General features: G+C 30.0%; 3 protein-coding genes across 3 annotated transcripts in view; 2 read left to right on the top strand and 1 right to left on the bottom strand.

Annotated features, from left to right (window-relative positions):
- Nucleotides 1–1,455: 1,455 nt before the first annotated feature.
- Nucleotides 1,456–5,571, bottom strand: LOC113396191 (spermidine synthase). Its single transcript, XM_026634073.2, has 4 exons — nucleotides 5,441–5,571; nucleotides 4,961–5,167; nucleotides 4,631–4,756; nucleotides 1,456–2,584 (listed from the first exon to the last, which is right to left on the bottom strand). Exons 2-4 carry the CDS (start codon nucleotides 5,162–5,164, stop codon nucleotides 2,048–2,050), a joined length of 867 nt encoding a protein of 288 aa, XP_026489858.2. The 5' UTR covers nucleotides 5,165–5,167; nucleotides 5,441–5,571; the 3' UTR covers nucleotides 1,456–2,047.
- A 302-nt stretch (nucleotides 5,572–5,873) lies between these two features.
- LOC113396270 (ubiquitin-like-conjugating enzyme ATG10) lies at nucleotides 5,874–7,760 on the top strand. The gene is made up of 2 exons (XM_026634191.2): nucleotides 5,874–6,314; nucleotides 6,587–7,760. Exons 1-2 carry the CDS (start codon nucleotides 6,001–6,003, stop codon nucleotides 6,786–6,788), a joined length of 516 nt encoding a protein of 171 aa, XP_026489976.1. The 5' UTR covers nucleotides 5,874–6,000; the 3' UTR covers nucleotides 6,789–7,760.
- A 3,536-nt stretch (nucleotides 7,761–11,296) lies between these two features.
- Nucleotides 11,297–24,197, top strand: part of LOC113396108 (phospholipid-transporting ATPase IF) — a 28,887-nt gene continuing 15,986 nt past the window's right edge. The window contains exon 1 of the mRNA XM_026633953.2: nucleotides 11,297–11,562. Within this exon, the coding sequence (XP_026489738.2) occupies nucleotides 11,467–11,562 (96 nt within the window). The 5' untranslated portion in view covers nucleotides 11,297–11,466. The remainder of the gene's footprint in view (nucleotides 11,563–24,197) is intronic.

Genomic DNA, 24,197 nt, shown 5'->3' with positions numbered 1-24,197 from the left:
GCTAGATATTCTTGCAGTAATATATACTTAAATATAGTATTATGAGATATATGTCTATTCCCATCGAAAAAGGAAATAAGAAAAAAGATAAACAAACCTTTTTATGTATTTATTGCGATTTGCTAATAACTGCTATATTGTGCACTACTAAGAGTTTGTGATTAATATATCTTTATTTATAATATAATTATAAATAATACTTTATTTATAAGACTACTTATTTCCACTTTAATTTTATTTCCAAAATTTCAATAACAGTTTCGTCGACGTTTAAAAGCCATTTTTTGGCAAATCCATAGTGAATATCAAAAGATTAATCAAGCTCTCAATCAATGATGTTAAAAAGGGTAACTACTGAGTTTCTTGCCGGTTCTTCTCGGTAGAATCTGCATCCCGGTGGTAGCTTTACTTTAAATAGTTTGTTAAATGACGATTCAAAAGTGCTTGTAAAAGCCTACTTGAATAAAATATATTTTGCTTTGATTTAATTTGCTATCAAATGTTGTTTATTTGACTTTTTTCGTTATGGTTGGAATAGAGTATAGATATAAACAAACCATAGATGTATTTTGCGATTGCTATGCCATGCTAATCACTGTAATAAATTAAGAGCGCTTATGCTGAATTAGCCGTTTTTACGATTTTTATCCAAATATTTATTACCTAATTAAACAACAAATACTGTATATAAGTTGGTCTCTTTTTAATAGAATCTATTGATAAAATCCATAAACGTTACTGACATTTGAAAGATTATTTATTAAAAATGCATGTTTTCAAAAACGTCTACATGTCAGTGTAAATTGAACGCTTTTACATCCATAGAAATGAGTTGTAAGTTATTTCTGTAAACTTTACATAAATGAGCAGATTGCCTTCTCAAGAATGTTTTGATAAAAAAGTATTCCTATATAATGTTTGTTAAAAAAAAATATGAAAACTAGGCTTATTGCAAAACAATATTAAGCTTTAAATTTCATGTTATTTCTATCAAACTACATCGTTAACCGTATAAATACTTATGCAATTATAAAGTTAAAATGTTTGATTACAGAAAATGTGTTTTTGATTGAAATTACGATTAATCGTAATTTATTTATATTTTTCAAAGTTACCTATCAACATTGAAACGCAGCCCCCAAATTGGCATAACGCGTCGAAATTCACAAGGGAGAACGTATCACTCGTCATCGTGATTTTCTCAACCATAAAAAAAATCATTTTTCTGATGACAATACATTTGGTTAAAAAAGGAGTCTTGTCTTAAAAAAAGAGGTTTTCAATTAAATTGTATTTTGTATTATTGTTTGTTCAGAACCACGTACCACACATTTATTGGAGAATTTAACTTACCACCTACCTTTTTAATTCCCATAGACCTATTTTTAAGCTAGCATTTGACCATTAAAAAGTATAATTTGATTATTTTCGGAACAGGATATTGAAAAAAAAACAGTTTATAAAAAAATAAAATTTATTGTCCCCGATTTAACAGTAAATATAATATATGCAACAATATACAAAAATATGTATTTCGATTTATGTATCACAATAATTACGCACTTACTACTATTTTTATATGCATCAAACTTTTTTAAAATTTAGTCTAGTATATAAATATGTATATGTATAAAAAATATGGAATGTGCTGGAATGTATTAAAATATAAACATCTCCGAGTATTATTCAGTCTACATATTACGAGAACATTCAATTCACGCTTGTCACGTTCATAGCCTCAATTTAAAGAAGGTGAAACTGCGAAACGCAGCTCCTTATAATGTAATAATATTTTACACTAAAACCTTTTCCAAACGCACTGTATTATCTGGTAAACGTTTTATGTTTAAACGTACTTTCAATTAGGTATTACAAAAAAATCTCCTTCCCATTCATTAGAAGGTACAGACGATAAAATAATTAATTAAAACACTTAAAACTAGATTCGATTCGAGCTTTGCATATAAAAATATAAATGGATCCACCAATGAATCGATAATGTAAAAATAAATGCATATTGAATAAGTACAAAAGTATCTTCATAAAATTAAGATTCAATTTCCTTCTTAACAAACGAAGGAAGTGAGAACGCAGCTTTATGGATGTCACTATTATAGTACCTCAAATTCATACTTTTTATTTCTTCGAGCGAGAATTTTGTCGTTGGTTGGTCAAGTTTAACGCTTTCGTCTAAAGAGCCAATCACGAAGCCGATTTGACCGCACGGATAGGTAGGAACTGAAGTTGTTGCGTACGCAGCAATTGGAAATTGATTTTTACAAAAACGGAGTGTATTTTTAACTAGGCCCATACTCTCCCAGAAGGTACCCGCTTGCGAACAAACTATACCATTGGGTTTTAATGCACTTTTCATTAATGCGAAGTAATTTTCTTGGAATAGGCTGACCGCAGGCCCAATAGGATCGCTGCTGTCTGTTATAATAACGTCGAATTCGTGACTATGGTTCTTCATAAATTCGAAACCATCCCCTACATGTAGAGTCAGCTTTTTGCTTTCAAACCCAACAGCCATAAATGGAAGGTACTTCTTGGAGACTTCTATAACTTTTGCGTCGATTTCTACCTGAAATAAACAGATAAAAAACATATACCTTCAGGTTTATTATTTATATACATCTACGCATAGATAATACGTTTAAACAATACACACTGCTCTAATTATTCATTTTTAAAATTAATCATAAATTACAACAAAGAAAAATAGTTACAGGAACTATTTTCTCTAAATATTGACTCTTTGTCTTTCTTTTCGAAGTCTTGCTATATCACAAACAAATAGAAAGAAATAAAAATGGACCTAGAAATATGAGCTATTTTTTTGGTAAATCCAAACTTAGTAGTTAGTACTCTTTTTTTTTATATTAGAGGTGGCAAACGAGCAGGAGGCTCACCTGATGGAAAGTGACTACCACCACCCAAGGACATCTGCAACACCGGGGGGCTTGCAGGTGCGTTGCCGGCCTTTCATGAAAGAGTACGCTCTCTTCTTCAAATGAAATTACAGGGGGTGAAATATTGTATGAAAAGGGTTGAAAGTTTGTATGAAAGTCCGTCATTCTTTAAACGAGACACTTGAAACTTTATTTTTGGGATACTGATTAAAAATGAGTAGATACGTATTTAAGCGTTTGTGGATATTCTACCCTTAAGGGGGTGAAATGAGTATTGAAAAATAGTATGGAAGTCCGTAATGTTTTAAATTAGACACACGAAACTTTATCTTTGGAATAGTAATTAAAAATGAGTAGATATGTATACATGTTGTGAACATTTGTATTTTGTCTCAAATAATATGCCACAATGGTACCATTCTTCCGAAAGTCACCACTTTGAAAATAAGACAAGATGTATATACAAATACTTTTTTATAAAAAAAAATTGAATATAATTTAAGACGAATAGTTAGATCATAGCGTAAACACGTGACAGTATTTTTTTATCATTAAAGGTTATCAGATACATCTAATGACCTTTTTAGTTACCGGGACGAGATAATTTTTATCATGTTGACTAATGTTACTTTAAAATTGATTGTTTCATCTTCATTTATATAATATAGAATACGCTGAAGATATAATTATTTCACAACAGACTCAGACATATTTCATAGACAATATCAAACATTATAAATCCTCAACAAGGATTAATTGATTCAGAAAATGTATACTACTTTATAACTTATAAAATTTTGAATATTTGTTAAATGTCAATGCCAAATTTCAATACACTCAATCCAGTATTATATTGAAATCAATTAAAACATAGCAACTAAATTACTTTTTTTATTATTTCTGATTTACGACACGATACGACAAGCAAAGAGCGAGCACTAAATAATTAATGACATTGTCTATTATGTCTTAAAAAGAGATTATTTTGTTATTGAGAAAATATGGCCTTCCATCTATATTATATTTTTTAATGCATTGCAACATATAATTAATGGAATGCCGTGTGGTTTCTTATCACACAAACAAGTGAATTATCATTAAAAACACCTTTATGACTGACGTGATTCAATTTGTGTGCGATACTAGATAATATGCTATTCATTGTAACAAGCATAGACTATGAGATTTCTTAGAATAGGAGTTTAGGTACACATCCTTAATGAGACCAAATGATAAAAAAAAAACATATCAGTTATTTAGTTTATAAATGCATAATGATTTAACATCATAAGATGTTAAATTATTCGACAGTGACTTAATATTACTTACTTAACAAATATTATATTATCAAACAACATTTCTTTATCATGAATAAACATAAGATAAAAGTGATATTTATTTGTACTATTATGTATTTCGGTAAATTGTTAGCAGACAAATATTTAGGATTCATCTAATGATAGTTAATTATTTAACTTTAATAATTATAATTACTTTAGATACATTATATTAAAAATCCGATTAATTATTATAACTATTTTAATTTAATGGCTTAAGTTCCTGTAACAATTTATTACTATATTAAAATACCCTTTTTAAAGTAATTCATATTCAACATGGAATAAACCACAGGTTATTCAAGGTCTTACACAATTATATCCGTGATTGCTATAGGCTATGCTTATGTTGATTTTTGATTAAATATTTATTTTAAATACCTGTACAATTTCCTTGACTTTAGGATGTTTTGCTACATCCCTGGCGACACCACCATCTCCACCTCCCACAATGAGCACCTTCTCTGGATTTTTATGGCAACAAAGAGGCAGGAACGATATCATCTCCTAATAGAAATATTACTTTGTGAATTGAATATACATATAATAAAGTAACTACCTAATGCTTGAAATTGGTTAATGAACTGTATAGGTTACAATTTTTATTTTTAAATGCTTTTTTAAGAAGCATGTGATGTCCAGAAATTAAAAACTAGATAATAATATCTTGGGATGACTTGACAAATCTCTAGTATCTTTATAAATAATTACTTGGTAAGAGAATTCATCTTTCTGTGTGCATTGAATAATTCCATCCAGTACGAGAACTTTGCCAAGGCTGGTGGTATCAAAAACTTGGATATCTTGGAACTGGGATCTCTCATGGTATAGGACTTCTTTAACTTCAAATGAGAATGTGCTTCCAGGCCACATTTCACAAGATTCCGTAAACCAATTTTTCTTCATGGTGTCCATCTTCTAAAAAATAAATAAAAAAATATAAATAAAATAATTATCTACAAACTTTAATTCCATCACGAAATCTTACATCTTATTCATTCAAAATATAGCGTTATTTTAAAATGAAGAATAAATTAATGCACTCGAAACTGCAATTACATCAAAACAAGTTTAGGTCCAGTACAGAATACAGATTCTTTCGCCCTAAGTAGATGTATTAAAATATATTCCCAAATATATTTGTTTTTTGTTTAAATATAATAATTACATTTGTGAAATATATATATACACCTTACGTCGATGTATCAAATGTAAAATCAAAACAGCGGAATCGGCGGACGGTCACAAAACGTATCAAGTATATAACCACTATATACTGAGACTGACTACACACTACGTTTTAGACGGTCGTTTGGACGGTCAATGACTTCCACCAATCACAATTGACATTTGACAATTGACCATCAATCATCATCCAACGACAATTGTCAAATAATAAATGCTTAACATGTATCTGTGTACAAGTGTAGAATAGACAATCAATAAAATTATTGTTGATGCCGGAAATACAGAACTAAACAAAATTAGTAAGTATCTTCCAAAAAGTTGCATATTCAGTAGTATTCAACATTCAACATAACATGCATTTTGTAAACTTGTTCAATTTAGATTTTGTAAGCGGCTTAGGTCATAAATTATATGTCTATGGTAGCTAAATTTCATAAATATTAGTGTTCTGTGGGCAGATTATTGATTTTTCAGTTTTAAATTTTCATATAATTCAGGTTTCTGACAGATTCGACGGCAGACTCATTTCCTTGTTTTCAATTATTAATAAACAAGCTTACACAATGAGAAGGATGAATTGTAACACCATAACGCCCGAGGAATTTGTATACGCTGCAAGAGATTTTATTGAGTTATCTAATAAATATTTCGATAGCTGGACTATTCACCAAAACGACAATGAAATATTGAACACATACATTAAAAAAGAAGAATTTGTTAGTCATCGAGATGAGAATGACAAAATATTTTTGTATAGAGCTGAATATATTATTTTTTATAATCTCAGCTACGGAGTCCCGTCGTTTAGTTTCAATCTTTGGGACTGTTCTGGAAAATTGTTGACTTTGGAGCAAGTAAGGGAGATTTCGCTTATGAAGTAAGTAATGGTTTCTTTGTATCATAGCTGTATAGACATGGCGTTTGTTTTAAACAAAGTTATAAAATAATAATTACACTACACATCTTTAATTTATTAAGATTAGTAACAAAGGTATTTTATTTTGATCTATTATTTACAAACATCTCTCTATATTGTAAATATTTAAATGTATAAATAAAGTTAAGTCTAAGAATGAAAAACATGCATTAGATGAATTTAAAATATATATAAGAATTTTTCTACAATTAAATTTTTTCTTTAATTTCTAGGATCAGTAAAGAAGATTTCTACTCCGTTGTGACACAGCAAGAACACCCAGTCATGTATCGGCCATATTTCATCATTCACCCCTGTCACACGGCCAAAATTGTATCTGCTTTTAGATACACATCAAGAAACCTTATAATCACGTTTTTGGGTCTTATAACACCATTGATTCAGTTAAATTTGCCCTTGGAGTATGGTTTATGACTAAAGAAACCCACCTAAATGCTCATAAAAATCTTTCAGATATACCCTAACCTTGTTTGGTTTGATAGTCTTTTGATCCTTATAAGAAAAAGGATAGATTGAAAACATAGAGGCAGCTAATTGTCTGTTCTAAATGACTTTACGAATGGTTTGAAGATTTATAAACATTAAAACCATTTGTAACTTTGCCCCTTTTAAAAATATTTTGGCCAACTATAATGTTGAAGGTACTTATAAAAACTTGTCAAATTGTTTACCTAACACAACTCTATATATATAATTGTGAAATAGAACTTCATGTTAAACTAGTCATGTGAATTAACAAAAATTATTCCAAAGGAACTATTTCATATAGTTCAAACCTCTATGTGGCATTTACTCATTGAATTTTTTTTTTTTAATAACCTTAAAGTTAATCAATATGTCCCTAATAGACCCATTGACGAGTAAGGCCCCACAGCACTTAGATGTTATTCTAAGTCTATCTAATAATTTCTACAGTACATAAAGGTATAATCCTTTTATTTTGCTTCACCATTGTATTTTAGATCAATTCATCAGCTTTCATGGTTATATAGTTTATAAAACAGTTTATTTATGTGGCATAGTTCTCATGATTAATTTCTTGTCATTAATGAAATTATTTTCAATGTACATCAATATACTCTTATTAATAGTATAACATTTGACTAGAATGGTACATAAAATGTATAATAATTATACTATTGAAGTATACTATTGGTGTAGTATGATCTCAATATATGTATGTATAATGCTGTATTGAATATCTTAGTCAATAATAAATATAATTTAGATATATTAATATAGGAAATTCTATATATTATGCTAGTAAATAAAAATATTTACATATATGATAATTGTAATTTAAGCAGATGGTTTTTCCATTTTTTAAGTTTATATATGTTTATTTTTAAATCTTATTAAAATACCATTTGTTTATAAATTTACGGTTTGTTTTTTTGTTACTTATATATTTTGTTATAATTATATTGTGATTTTGAAACTATTTATGGAATGTACTTGTAATTTTACTTTTTTTTATTCCATTAAAATAGATGTTTATCTGAAAAAAAAACATATTCGAATAAATGATGTATAACAATTTATTTAAATTGAGTATTTACATTGTATGGTATTGAGTCTTGAGTCTTATACTGTGTGATAACTATTACTGTATTATACTATATTATGTAGATACTCAATTAATATATAATAATTCATATAACTTTTTTATTGATTGACAAAATTCAAAATTCATAACAATGTACCGATTTTGATAAAGTTATACTGCACAATTTTTTGGAGATTATGTTTATAAGTTTAATGGTGGCGCTTCACTTGGCGTAACGTGTTCGCGTATTTGTAATAATTGGTTGCAAATTTTGACCTGTAAAGATCGGAGGTTATATTTTTCATATAACTTTAAGTAACAAATAAGGAATATTTTTGCCTTGACTACTGCATTCGCTCAGTATGCAGCGTTGCACTTTTCCATTCATTTGAGTATTCAGTCTATGCGTGGATGAAGATTGTATTATTTGCGAATAAACTAAATATTTAGTCAAAGAAAAAAAATTTACTCGAACTTGTAACGCCGAGTAAAGTGCCTTTATAAGGTGAAAATTATTGATAAAAGTATATTTTTTTATAATGTATTATTTTATATAAGTGTCTATACAAAAAAAAAATCTGTCTAGATAAATTAATCATGTTAATAGAATATATTCCGAATAAACAGAATACCATCTATCCAGGTTTCTGGGATCGTAGTCATGTTATGTGAAATCATAATATTTACATGTATTGTCTATGGCTCTTTCAAATCTAAATGTTATTATAGATGTAGAATTGATCTCATATCAAATGTCTTACGAATAAACAAATTTCAATGTGAATGATTTTGTTTGATTTTATATTTACATTCTTTTTTAGTTGGTTTATTTATTAGCGACAAGTTACGATTTGTTTAGTTACTTAGAAAGTTTATTTTTTACTATAAATATATATAATTACAGTATGGATTTACCAATATGTGAAGAGTAGTCAAAGTAAAAGTCAAAAATCTTTATTCAATATAGAAGTGTTTACACTTGCTTATTGATTGTCAAAAATCTACCACCGGTTCGGAATTTAGCACCTCGGACCTGAGAAGAACCGGCGTAAGAAACTCAGCGGGATATATATATATATATTTTTTTAACCATTGTTATGTACAATGATAATTATATTTTAGTTATTTGAAGCAGCCTGGAGGCGATCATTTCATTCCCAAGGTGTGCAGTCAACTAAAAAGTCATTAGTGTTGTAATATCCTTTAGCAGTGTGTGGTGTTAGTGTGGTGGAATAAGATTATTTTTCTTTTAACCAATAAAACCACTAACCAACTCATAATATATACTAATATTATTAGTGTGAAAGTAAATTAGTCTATCTGTGACGGTTTCACGACCAAACCACTACAGGGCTTATCAAATTCAATTATAATTCACGTCTGCTGTAGTCATGAATTTTTTCCAATGCTTTTTTTTATACTAAAATGTTTTGAGGACATAGTATTGTGTATCAACAAAACCATGTATATATCTAAAATAAAACTATCACAATATCACATCTATTTCTACGTGTTTAAAGATAATTCATACAAGGATGTATGGCAAAATCTTTATTCAACATAGTAGCATTCAGCAACTCGATTATTGGTTGAGAAAATCTACAGTTGTTGACTAATCAACAAATTATCGTTACAGAAGGCGACGACGAAAGAAATTCAACGGGGTTATAGTTATCTTTTTATATTTTTTTGCCGTGAAATTAATAACAACTTATATTTTTAACGGAACTTTTTGAAAGTTTGTTTCCATAAATTGTCCTAAAACAATTATGTCATTTTATATATCTTGTTTATTAGAATTAATAATTTGAAGGAAACAATTTCCAGGAAAATATAAATTAGAGAAGAATTGTCAGTAACAATACTATCTCGTGTTGGTACCGCTAAATGGTAAGTCAAGTCTATTTTATAACTGATGAAGAGAAATGGACTAAGAATTGAGCCTTGTAGGTCTTTTAGAGAAGGCTTAAAGCTTACTTCACCATGGTACTCCAATGCGAGTTGGTTGATTTTCATCCGAGATAGTCATACAGGTTTCCTAACGACCTTTTCCCTACACTTTTGTAATATACTGAAAAATAAATTATATTAAAGAAACGGTAATTCGAGGATAACAAGTCGAGGTTTATAATAACAAATAGATAGAATCGAAATATGCTTGTGATAATAGTAATATTATGCGATAATAATAGGTAATCTTTATTATTGTTAAGAAAATAAGAAGTTATCGTCATAATTAGTAAAAAATACTATATTGTAGGTACCTATGTATATGTATAGAACATTTTACTATTATTTACTTACAGCTATTAATTTTTAAATGGAATATTAAATAAACTAGCGTTCGGTCAGTGGTCGATATAAGATCATTTAAAAATATGGGGATTTTTTTATTTAAAATAACATTGATGTTTTTATTTGGCAATTTTTATATATTGATTATTTGTTGCAAACATATTTAAAACCATTTATGTAACTTACGCAATAATTAAACAACATCAAATTTACTTCTATAACAACCATTATGACGTAGTTATAGTTTGCAATCTTTATGGTATTTTTCTAAATTGCATAACGTTTTCTAAATATATATCTATAATATTAGAATGCATACATCTATATTTGTTTATTAAATCTATATATATATAACTGCGAAATACCTCTCACTGATTAATCACGATATCTCAGAAATCATAACACCTACAAATTTGAAATTTATCAGGTTCCTTGTAGACATCCGCTAACCTTTCCGAGTCGTAACGGATAGATGTCCTATAACCTAAGTTAACTATTAGAGTGAGGGGTAGAGTAGAGAGTAAATTTGCAACAACACTTGTGTACTATTTTATCATCCCTCGCAGTAGGTTAGTACTTAAGAAGAAGTGACGGGAATTCGTTAGGGAGAACGGTAAATCAAAATTTTCATTAATTCATCAATAGTAGCTAAATACAGGGCTCTCCTAGAGAGATGGTCGGGTCAAATAGATTAAATGATTAAGTTTAACATTTTATATAAACATTGAAATAGCGAATTTCAAATCGCCAGGCGACCTTGCTTTTGAGACTTGATTATGGCTATACAAAAACTTCTGTATAACCTCTGATTACAATATATGAATGTTTACAAAGTCTTAGGTAACGCCATAAAATGGCTTGACTTAAAAGATAACTTTAATAAAATTAAATTTATCTTTAAAGTTAAGCCATTTAATTTTTGTGATCATTAAATACAATTTATTTTTTACCTCCATAATTTACTTAAAGCCTGGATGTTGTATACGAGAGAACTTTAAAAGGATGTGGTTTAGTCATAACAAGAACCGGAGTTTCGCGCAAATATAAATTTAGTTAATATTATTGAAAAGACAATAAAAATGAAAGGTCTAGGCCTGTCGATTCAATCAGGTAAGTCGTGGCGTTTTATTGATACCGAATTGACATGATAAGATAAGTTACGACGTTACTTCAGTCGCTCATCCGTCCTGTTATTTGCAGTTTGTATAATTCGTACGTTTAGTGTATAATGGTGAACCATATGTTTATATAATGAGGAATAGTGGTGTTACCGTGACGAGTGTTTTCTTTGGAAGGCTCCGTGATTGTTTGGGCTCGTTTTTTCTTGTGACATGTTGTTGGTGGCGAGTAAGTATAGTTGTTTTTAAATAATGGCTTGCGAATTTCGTCATAAAGGATTTTATCATTGTTTACTTCCTGGTACTAAAAAGTACAATTTGATATTACAAATTTGAAATTATCCCTTACATAATTTAAATGAACGTATTCCGTTATTATTGTGTGATTTTTTTAAATAACTAAATATGATAGTTATTTCGTTGCATAAAGGTTTTTTTATTAATCCAATTAAACAGCTGATTCACAGTTTAGCTCGATTTTTTTTTTGTAAAATGTTCAAATAAGACATTTTATACATCAGTATTTACATTAGCGCAATTTCACACATTAAACTAACTAAAGTAATGAAATCGAGAGGGATTGGAGTTAATTACACCCCGGTGCTCCAAACAGGAGCACGAGATGAATTATAAACATAAGCAAATGAAACTTCAGTGGTGCTTGCTTGTAGATCTGTTGGGTTTAAACTTCGATTAAGATCTCAGCTCTCTATTATTTATTATCACTTGACACATGGCCATGGATAATAATTCCTGACCAGCAGTAGGTATATACACGCAAGCAGCACTATATTCAATCACAGCGCCGCCCCTGGGCACTGTAAAAAGTGAAACCTCGTAAAGTTTCGATACGACATTTAAAAAAAAAACATAATGACTCATTTATTATATTTTTTTATTAATCCTATTTTGTAAGATAAGAAGAGTATTTTCGATAACGCGAATAATTTTGCAACCCCTTAAAATTTGCCGCCTTGGGCACTAGCCCCGTATTCCTAGTGTAAATCTAGGGCTGCACGTTGCCTACGAGCAAATTAGTCAATACACGATTGATAATCACCGCCAAAAGACCCACGAGTATAGAATAGTTCTAATTAGATACAATTATCTATCAAATGGTAATTCAACTGCTCGTTATTTTAGTTTATCTATTTTAAAACAAATTTTGCTTAATTTAATACGTCGGTGTCGTATCTATAGCCGATTCGAATGGCAGAAATAAAGATAAGTAAAGGACCCTGAATCTAAAATAGTAGATATTCATTAGGTATTCGCAAAATAAGGCGTTTTGTATGTCGGTGGTTAATATCGGAACTTTGGAAGTAAAATTAAAGTGTGTTGTTAAGTGGAATAGTCTCGTATTATAAATAAAGACATATAAAAAATGAACTAGTCAATGATTTTGACTTCAGTCTGAAAGAAATACAAACCAATGATCAAATACCCAATGGACTCAATTGTTTTGCTTTAGCAAAAGCACAGAGACACAGTAACACCTTAACCTGATCTGTTGATCTGAACTTTAGCCTTATAAATATGAATAAAGTACAAATTATATAATAGCGTAATGCTACTTTACCTACAAAATCGAATCAAAATATACTTGATTCAAGTAGGCTTTTACAAGCGTTTTTGAATTGTCATTTCAACTAAAGCTAACATTGTGCACCGGCTCGGATTAAAGATTTTACCAAGAAAAAATGGCAAGAAAGACAGCAGTTAATCTTTTCTAATATTTGAATACTAATACACTACAGCAAACTAATATACTATAGTAAACAATACTTTGAATCAATGAAGTCTTTGATCATATATAAGATTCGAAAAAATAAGTTTCTATAACGATTTAACGGTAATTCCGCTCATCACCCTGATGCTTAGCACTCTAGTGGGTATAAGACTTTTTTTCTGTATATTCTCAAACTCAAATTACTCATTTATAACCAAATGAAACACTACCACCGGTTCGGAAAAGAAAAGACCCTGACTTGAGAAGAACCGGCGAAAGAAACTCACCAGGTCTTTTTTTATCTATTTTATTATTAAAACAATTGTATATGAATAGAAATAGCCAGGAGGCGATCGTTTCATTCCCAAGGTGTGGTATCAATCATAAATTCACTAATTGTATAATAGCCTTTCGTACACAAGCGTACCTTAACATTTTTTTTTTATTATTTGGCAAAAGAGGCATTTTGAACGCTTTCTGGGACCCTGTTGTTCGATTCCCATACTTGAGTACCCGAGGGCTTGTACTCAGGTTACTAAAATTGATCACTAGTATCACAATATCAATGTCCTTTAAGTATCGCTTTTCATTGGTAAAGAGAATAGTTAATAAATGTTTCCTTAAAAATAATATTAAATAAATACTGTGCGTCGCAAATTTATATCTAATCTATAAAATTATTATATTAATAAATATCATATATTTATATTACACGATTGTTACTTTAATTTCTAATAGCAACATATTTTATTACTTTTAATTATTTAATAATAGTAGGACTGTTGAATTAATTGCACGGTTCAATTACAGCTTGTTATAATTATAGTGGAAATCATTTATAAAATCTTTGACAATCGAGCACGATACTTTATGAAAAAAAAAATTATATATAACAAACTCATCTATTAAAAAATTAAATCATAAACTCGTTAAAGCAATTTTTTATCTATGAGGACGTCAAGATAAATAAAATTTTTGAAACGAAAATTTATAAAATAACACACATTCATTCAGTATTAGAAAAATTGGGACTAAATAAAAAACAAACAAAATGTTTAATATATTTGGTAGATCAAGTATAAAATTATTATTAAGATATACTTACTAAATATGTGGTTATATAAATTAGCGCACTTAAAAATAGTGTAATTTGCTTGTATTATATTTATGAATATCTTGTGCAACAAAGTACTATTTTACACAAAAAAACAAAAACCGGCTTTAATAAATTCGAATGATGTTCGCTGTAAATTTCAGCAATCTTGAATCCCTTAATAGAGTTGGACCTTAGACTAACCTTGTATAGCTATACTGAACGCAAAACAAAATTAAAAGGAACATACATAATATGTTACATACACACACAAGAATCAAGAAACATGCAATTAGTTTACATTATCTAAACTAACATTATAAATACGAAAGTAACTCTGACCGTCTGTCTGTATGTGTGCTCTTTCCCGGTCAAACAACTGAACTTATTTTGATGAAACTTGGCATAAAATAAGCTTGAACTCCACGGAAGGAGGAAGGCTTTTTATGCCTAACATCTTACGACAAATACCTAAAACGCGAGCGGAGTCGCGGGCGCCTAATTTGTTACATATCTATGTTAAACGCATTACTTTTACGAATAAAAAGACGGTGAGTATTTTTTATCGAATGCGACTCATTCTTGTCATAAAGACCCAGGGAAAGTGATCATTTGCGAATGTCAGATGGGAAGGATCTCACGATGCCGACGTCGCTTGACATTGAAACCGCTACCCATGTTACGAGTGCTAGTGCTACAATGATGCATCCCTTCGACAATTACTGAGGAGGGACTCACAGATGAGGGTAACTTATATTCCAATATTTATAACTTTTATTTTGTCAATACGTTTTTTATTAATAATAGGTTAGGAAATATTTTAATGTGTTTTGTAATAAAAAATAATAGTTATATCGTTCGTAAAATGTATATTGGAAGTGGCTACGTACGCATAAATTCTTTGCCAATTATTTGTATTGATATGTAATTAATATATGTTTTTTATTTTCTTCTAATTTAACATTAAAAAATAATAAGTCTTATATTAGGAAAACCCAGTCCCTAAAACTTTTGATATCAATTGTTTGCCAACTATTTAAATAACAAAATATTTTTTAATATAATAATTTTGGATTCATGAAGTTTATTAAATAAAATAACCGTGTATTTTACAAATAATGACTTTAATTAATGTAACGATCTGAAATATAATATACTAACAAAAACCCGATGTTTCGAACGCATCGAATTCAGATTCGAATATCCTCCAAAAACACTCAGCGCGATTTTTTTTAAAGTTTATTTTACATTATTTTTTTATTAATAATACATAATTATATTAAATACTTGACTGCAACGCAAAAGTTCGATCCCAGGGTACGCACTTATAACTTTTCGAAGTTAATGTGTCCGTATGTGACATGTGGTAGGGCTTTATTTGTTGTTTTTTTTTGTAGATTAAGTTAGTTAGTATTTATAAATAGTTAATATGTTTTTTATTTTTGTTGTTTTTCTTTTTTTAATTTTATACTTTTTATAATTGTGTCGTGTCCTAATAAACATTTCTTTATTTCTTCTTTCTTCTTTATGCAAGCCATGGGTAGGTACCAATGCTATTTTACAGCCAAACAACAATTGTGGTATTCAAGTTTGAATTGTGAGTGAGCGTAAATACAGGAATTAGGGACATATTATATTAGCTTTCAATATTCAGGGCGAATTGACGATGTAATTAAAGGTAATTATATTTTGTTGTAGCGCCTATGTCTATGGTCAGTGGTGGTCACTTAGCACCAGGTAGTCCATGTATATACCTATTTATAAAAAATAAGATATATAAATAGTATCGCGGCCTCATTTTTAAGTATTTCTTAATTTTTAGCTACCCTATGTTACTGCTGGATAAATTCGTTCTCCGAAGGTTTAAGAGTTATTAAAATCAGTTCTGTAGGTGCAGACAACAAACGAATTAAAAATACCTCTTTACGTTATCCCGTAGGAACCGTGCATTCCAGTCGGGATAAAAGAAACCTCTGACATTCTCTGTGCCCTAAACTGCCACTAAGCAAAAATCATGTCGATGCTTTCCTCAGTGTAAGACAAAAACAAAAACTATCCCACAGCATAAAAAGTAACATATATGCTATTTCAGAATTTAATCTCTAATCTCCGTGCCAAAAAATCATCCCAATCAGTTCATCAGTTCTGGCGTGATTAAGTCACAAACATCCATCCAAAATCGCACTTATAGACCTAGAATTATAAGACCATTTAATTTCATCAAGCAGATTTATTTTTCACAAGTTTTTTATTTAACTTTATATGCACGAAATAAATATCAACAATTTTTCAATCCATATACACCTAACCAAATTAGATAAAATTCAATTTGTTTTTGGGATAAGACAATCTAGTATTATTAATTTTATTAACTACGCTACCAATATAATTCTCATAAAAGCTTATTTTCAATATATGTTTAATAGGTTAACATATTATATTAACTTAAAAATCACATAAATGTTTCATTATAAAGTCCCTTCGCATTCAAGTTAAGTGTTTATATTTTATTATAAGTTATAAAGTAGGTTAAATAAAAGCTTATAAGTAAGTTACTTTGATAAATTATGTAAACGATGCTTATTAAAGGGAATAGTAGAATTGAATGACTTACTAATAATTAGATACTTTGGTAATTTGATTATACCGTATAGAATAAAAAAGTCTTGTAGAAGTTTACAGTAAACGGTAAAAATCTTTTTTGGGAGAGATTTTTAACAAACAAGCTTTGAAAGAAATAGTGTGTATAAAATCCAATGCTCGTCAAAACCTCTCCTCTTAAGGAGTAGGCCTTGAGTCTTTCCACCACGCAAGATCACGAATCACGAAAAAGTCAAATAAACAATATTTGACAGCAAATTGACGCGATATCATTGGTCGAGAGCTTGATTACTCTATGATATTCAGATATGAATTTGCGAAAAAATGGCGTTTTGAACGTCGAAGAAACTGTTATCGGAATTTTGGAAGTAAAATTAAACTGGAAATAAGTGGTTAAGTGCAGTTGTGTTATATTATAAATAAAGATATATTAATCATAAACTTTTAGTAGTGCACAATATACCTGAGTTATTAGAAAATCGCATGAATTACGTTAATCTAAGGTTTGTTTATCTTTTTTCCTACTTCCATTGGAATAGGCTACATATTGTATTATTATTTATATTAATTTTAATAAAACACATTGTCTATATATATATAAAAAGCAAAATACCACTCACTGATAAATCATGAAATTTGTCCGGTAGATTCCTTATAGGATGAAGAAATCCGCTAAGAACAGATTTCACCCCTAAGGGGGTAAAACGGGTGTTGGAATTTTGTGTTTTATAACTCCAAAATCGTCGACTGTTAATTGATTTGTATTAATCTATTTTAATGAAGAGGTTATTATTTGTAGGTGGGTCTATCTTTTATTTAAACGACCTGGAGGCAATCATTTAATTCCCAAGGTGAATAATCACCTATAAAATCGATAGTTTTATAGAACTCTTGTGGTGGTGAATTATGATACACGCAATTAAAGCATAGTTGAGTGGAAAATAGTCCTAGAGTATCCTTTAAAATTGGTTGCAAGATTTTGCTCTGAAATAATTCGTCGGTTGTAAATTATATATTAATATTAGCTAAAACCGCGGCTTGGCCCGCGTGAAATTTATAAAACACAAACATCCAAGCCCTTTTTTACACCTTAGTTTCGTAAAATCTTAGCGGATGTCTACACCCTATAAGGAACCTACCTGCCAAATTTCAAGTTTGTAGGTGTTATAATTTCTGAGTTTTCGTGATTTGTTATTTCGCTTTTATATATATATAGATTTAATAACTCTAATTTGATCTTTCACATTTTTCATTGCAAGGGGATGGTCGTAAAACGTATTAATCGTGTAGTGTAGGAATCACTGACATAAGAAGAAGAATTAAAATTAATAACAAAAAAATATTTCATTATATGTCCACACGATTCTCATTGGTTCCTACGAGTTAGGTTTTTTTTGTGTAAAAACAGAGGATAGTCCGAATTGGCCCACTCATCGTTTGCGTTAACGCTTACGTTGATTGGTCATAATCTCATACCGTTTTTTTATATCATAGTTTAGCGGACGAACATATGGGCCACCTGATGGTAAGTGGTCACTACCGCCCAGAGGCAATGGCGCTGTAAGAAATATTAACCATTTCTTACATCACCAATGCGCCACCAACCTCAGGAAATAAGATGTTATGTCCCTTGTGCCTGTATTTACACTGGCTCATTCACCCTTCAAACCGGAACACAACAATACTACTCAGTATTGTAGTACTGTAGTGTGTGTACTGAGTTCCGTTACGTTCAGTAGTTTAATGTGATTGACGAACAAAGAAAAAGGCAATACATTAAATAGATTATGTCAAGTAGCTGCTACTACTAATATTTATCTTTGTAATTTTAGGATTTAGAGTAGAACATTGGGGTATATTAAAATAATTGCAGAACCTGACAGCCGTTGTGTCTGTGTATACCAATTAGTCTAGGCATCGGTTGAATGGTATCGAAGTTGATGTTGTACTGCGCCATCTTTCAGCGTGTAACACCAAAATAGATAGTATTAAAATTGTCTCCGTGAAATAATACTTTTACGTACCAACTATCATGATTGTCTCAAGATGTACGGAGTAGTAACTATACGCTATTTCAATCAAAGAGGATTAAAGATAATCAACCTTAGATTTACCTACATAATCTTGTTGATTTTCTTATCACTGTATTATATACTTAATTAATTATTCGTTATTAGTATTTTTATTTATAATATAATACAGTTCTACTTAACTACTGAGGTATATCCAATTTAATTCCACTGCCAAAGTTCCGATAACTTCGCCAAAATACAAAACGCCATTTTTTAGGCCATTAAAGTCAAGTTATTTATAAAATAAAAAAATATATATTTAAAAGATATTCATATATTTTCCATCATAATTTATTTCTTGTACAATTATTTACCTTGTTCCGTTCCAATTAAACTTACTCGGTCTGATATATTGCAAATATAATATATATTATATTTTATCGGATAATGTTATTATCTTCAGTTAAAAACTGAAGGAATAGGAATTTCAGTCTCATGATCAAAGTAACATGCTCCTGGGTTAAAGCAGTTGATTGGAGCAAGACAATATTAATCAAAATTATATATTTTTATATAAAATTTATAATTATTAAATGGGCAAAGGTAGAATGAGTAGCTAGCATATTATAAACTGAAACACCAAATGTTCTTTCTCTCCGTCATACATACTTAAACGACGCTAGCACTTTCTTCATAATTACTTCGGTCGAGAATTTTAATTAATTATTATGAAATGCACACGTGTAGTGAAATAAATTATATCGATTGTCCGTGCAAAGCTAGGGAAGCGACATTAGCCTTGAAATCACCCTTTTCTTGTCGAGCTGTCTCACGCTTCGGCGTCGACATACCTACACAGTTATATTACGGAAATCGTTTCTTTTTATCTTTCTAAGGACATCTATTAAATTATTACTTATTAAGCTTATGTAATAACAATAAAAAGTCGCACCTGTAATAAACTTACGATTCAAAGGCGCCTCGGAATTATTGTAATTGTATTATCAAAAACGCTTATCGAACTTACCGTTACAGAAGTGTACTACCAAAATAAAATTTGTAAAAAGAATACTTTTTGGATAAAGATGTTTGGATTTTAGCTCGGTTTCCAAGGCAGGACTGATTTAGAATAATAATTATGGTTTTTTTTTTATGATATCGGTAGGCGGACGAGCAAATGGGCCACCTGATGGTAAGTGGTCACCACCGCCCATAGACAAGGGCGCTGTAAGAAATATTAACCAAACCTTACATTACCAACGCGCCACCTACCTTGCAACTAAGATGTTATGTCCCTTGTGCCTGTAGTTAGTGTAACTACTCACTCACCCTTCAAACTGGAACACAACAATACTGAGTACTGCTGTTTGGCGGTAGAATATCTGATGAGTGGGTGGTACCTACACAGACGGGCTTGTACAAAGCCCTACCACCAAGTATGAATACTAACTTCATTGTAAATCAGGTTAATTTTAAAAGAGCAACTAAGAATGCGAGTTTCTTGCTGTCTCTTCTCGCTGAAAGCTGCTTTCCGACACTGTGGTAGAGTTGAAATAGTGACGATTCAAAAATATTTTATTGAAAAATTTAATTGAATCAAATATATTCGATTTGACTTACCTAATTCTCACGACCTACAAAAATATTAGCTACTGGATCAAAGAGAACGTTTTCCCTTTAATTTGTCGATTAGTTCATTTCCTAATGTAGCGAGTTTACGCTCAAGCCAGAATAACAATAATAACAGTTTTTTTAATTTATTTGGACACAAAAATCATACTTTAGAGAAGGAATTCTTAGACTTTTACGCCCTACCGCTTCGAGATGCTTACACGCGTTGGGAAAAATTTCGGCTTGTGACTTGTTTTACAACTACTATAGGGGTGGCTAAGACACTTATTTGCTAATGATGAAAGCAAGGATTCATTTAGCCAGTCCTTACCTATTATACAAGTTATGTGTCGGGAAAGAGAGTAGAGTAGTTAACGTCTTTCGGAAATATATCGGTATGGAATCAAAAACCGTTTTTCAGTAAAGCTTGATAGTGAGAAATATGACAATTCTTTTGTAGACTGATAATTTGTCTGTTAAAAAGGAAATCGGCCTTCTTTATTTTGATAAATATAATTTATCATGATAGATATACAAACGTTGATGGTTTTCCCGGTACAGTTGTTCTATCTAATCAGAATAACTTGAGAAATCCCACTGAATTTTATCGTATGTTCAGAGTATAAAAATTAATGTTCTCAATTTCCTTCAAAGTTTACTTATTTTTTGTGTGAAATCGTGATCAAAATAAAATTATTTGAATAAGTGATTAGTCTGAAAATAAATTTTAATTGATGAATGTCACCTGGGCTATGACGTCAACAAACATCGAATAGGAAAGATATTACTATATGAAAAATCAATAATATTTTATCGTCTTCGTTAGTGTATTATTTAATCAAATATGATGTTATATGTGCGATTAGATTCTACGGCCAAATTAATGATATCAATGCTAGGAAGAGCGTACGTGGGCACCGAGCAAAGATAACATTTATGGATAACACTAAGTTTGGATTATACACTATAGTTTATGTAGATACACATAATAATTAGTACTTATATGAGAATTATTAACGTTAATTAACTGTTGGATATATAAAAATTTAAAATAGTATAATGAATACTAGCAGCATATCCCCGTTGAATCGAAATCCCGATCCTCGGGCATTTGCCCAGAGGATTTCTAATACCTGAAAGCTTAAAGTTATTGAAAGGTAATAAGATTATACTTAATAACAAAATATATACACAAACCTACCTAATATAATTAAAAATAATACATGAACTATAATATACTTGAATAACGAGTGCCTTCGCAAGCAGTGTTTTGGCGATCTAAAAATGTTATATGAAAACCTTCAGGCGCTTCACCGATGGTCTAAGACTTGACCATCATCGGTGCGACACCCCACAACGCATGGCGCACGTCCGCACCCTGGATTAAAATGGTCCTGTCCTCTTTATAAAATATATGATACTCGAACGAGCATCGGTAATACTATACCTATCTCCAATTACCGAATATGTATATAATTTCCTAACTTGATTGGTAGAGAGAGAGAGAGAAAAATAAAATGAATCAAAAGGTTATATTAATTAAGTAATTCAGATATCCAGTCTATTTATACTGCTTAGTTATCTTAAAACTTATCCACCTGTCCACCGATTTACCTAACTAGCATCCAGTTGCCCATCCATCCACCTAATTACCCATCAATAAACCCATCCATCTCAATATATTTTACTATACTTAATCTTTTATAATTAACGATGATATCATCTCATTGAAGAACCTTTTATTTTTTGCCGATTGCAATAAAAAACAAAAGAAATTATAATCTTTAATGTATAGATACGCAATTTATTATTTTATTATATTATAATAGTTATAGATTAGAACGTGTTTAAAAAGATATCTTTCAATATTATAATGAGGTACGTTTTAATCTGTGGTTTTACATTTTAATAAAGATAATAATTATTTTGACAGGTGTATTTCCGAATATTCCTTTCCAAATCCCAATTACAGGTGAGATTGTATCTAAACAATCGAACCTAAATAAATAAGGTTGAATTTTTGCGTAGACGTATATTTCGACCTGATAATTACGAATATGTTTACTTTTAATACTTTATTTCCAAGGTATTCACAAGATGAATTAAAATTAGGCACTAATTTTACTTTCATTCCACACAAAGATTTTTCTTCAAAATCTAGCGTTAAGTTAATATATGATACTAATATATATCTATAAGTATATTATAAAGGCGACCACAAACAACCACTAAAACTAAACGAAAGATTAAGAATTTGGAAAATAATTCTTATACGCCACGTGTACTTGAATCGACTCGTTTTAAGTTTTGTTATTTTTAATCGTTTATCGAACCTGATTTTATATTTAATTTAATCTCCAATGTTTTAAGTATATTTACGTGTTTATCAATTAATTTGTGATAAGTTTTCTTTTTAAATAATTTGTGTATTACTGATATAATAATATTGTCAGTTATTAACATACCATTATTATTCATAGCTATAAATATATTGCTAGATAGCCGCTTAACCTTACTGACGTTTGACTCATGTGTCATGTGTCATGGCCGATCAGATCCATCAGGGTCACCTCTTCCCGTAAGAAGCCTTTATATCTGATTATAGTTAGAAGAGGTGATGCCATTTCTTCTTTTGCAAATAAACTTCTTTTAATAAGGAAGGGATATCCACTAACAGTCAGATGAACGGATGTGCGTGAAAATGGCACCTTTACAATATATAACAGAGCGTTGAATGCACGCCTTCCAGTTTCAAAATCGTTTGTAAATTCAAATTAACTCATTTGACTATAATTTGAACGCTCATTGGTCGCCTATTACATCATCGGCTTCCACTGACCAATGATCGTTTAGATTTCAACATTATGTTTAATGTTGTATACCGTTTTGTACGTTTCTTTGGTATTTCTTATGTTTCACGGAACAAAGTTTTATGTATAATTTGTAAAGAATTACCTACTAATACCTACTTACCTACATATTAATAAATTTCATGAACAAATAAAAAAGAAATAGCAATTTTATACATCGAATATCAAGATAATTGATACAAAAAAAATATTGAAATTGTTCAACTGATTATAATTATCTTGAAATAGATGCTTTTAGCCTTCAAGAAACAAATGGCAGATGGAACGCGTGAAACATTATTATAAAGGAGAATATAAAATCTTGCGATCCCGTTTCCCGTTTTGTTAATACGTCAAATGTGCTTTTACTTTAATTATTTATTACTAATGGGACTCCCACGAAACTTCGTGTTCATTCAAAAGATTTTTAAGGAATTTCGGAACCTATGACAGATCACTCATCTACATGTGGTGCCAAAATGATGATACCTTATTTAAATGAAATTTTTAATGTCAAATATTATACATGATTTCAGTCCGAATTGGAGTTTATCGATATCAATTTACTTGAATTTTGTTTACATTTTTCTTTTTTTTCGTAGTACCGCTCTCTAACCGGCCTATGTAACAATGTAATTTATGAAATTGCAATCAAGAATCCTCTTTATTTTTCTGCACATTTACGACAGGAGCTCTTCAAGATGCGACCGTAACCGATTTTTTATGTGCAGCTACCGTCCTATAATCACTGGAACAAAAATCGGCTTACGCTATTAATATATAAGATTGACATATAAACAAAAAAATACGTCGTTTCGTATTGCTATGAAGTTGTATTCGTTTTTGTTGCTTCGCTATAAGGCTTCGCGCGCTCCATCTGCCTTTCGTTTTGTAATCTAATTAACTAGAAAAAAGTTAACTAGAAAAGAAAAACATAAAAAACATACGATAGCAAAAACTATTAATAGG

The sequence above is a fragment of the Vanessa tameamea genome, chromosome 10, assembly GCF_037043105.1.
Source record: "Vanessa tameamea isolate UH-Manoa-2023 chromosome 10, ilVanTame1 primary haplotype, whole genome shotgun sequence".
Lineage (NCBI taxonomy): Eukaryota > Metazoa > Arthropoda > Insecta > Lepidoptera > Nymphalidae > Vanessa > Vanessa tameamea.
Note: the sequence above shows the minus strand (reverse complement) of the source record. Positions and strands in the feature narration are given on the sequence as shown.

Coding starts and splice junctions, on each gene's coding strand:
- LOC113396270 (XM_026634191.2), top strand. CDS start 6,001: ATGAGAAGGATGAATTGTAACACCATAACGCCCGAGGAATTTGTATAC. Junction 6,315..6,586: donor AGGGAGATTTCGCTTATGAA/GTAAGTAATGGT, acceptor TTTAATTTCTAG/GATCAGTAAAGAAGATTTCT.
- LOC113396191 (XM_026634073.2), bottom strand. CDS start 5,164: ATGGACACCATGAAGAAAAATTGGTTTACGGAATCTTGTGAAATGTGG. Junction 4,757..4,960: donor AAGATGAATTCTCTTACCAA/GTAATTATTTAT, acceptor TATTTCTATTAG/GAGATGATATCGTTCCTGCC. Junction 2,585..4,630: donor AAGTCAAGGAAATTGTACAG/GTATTTAAAATA, acceptor TGTTTATTTCAG/GTAGAAATCGACGCAAAAGT.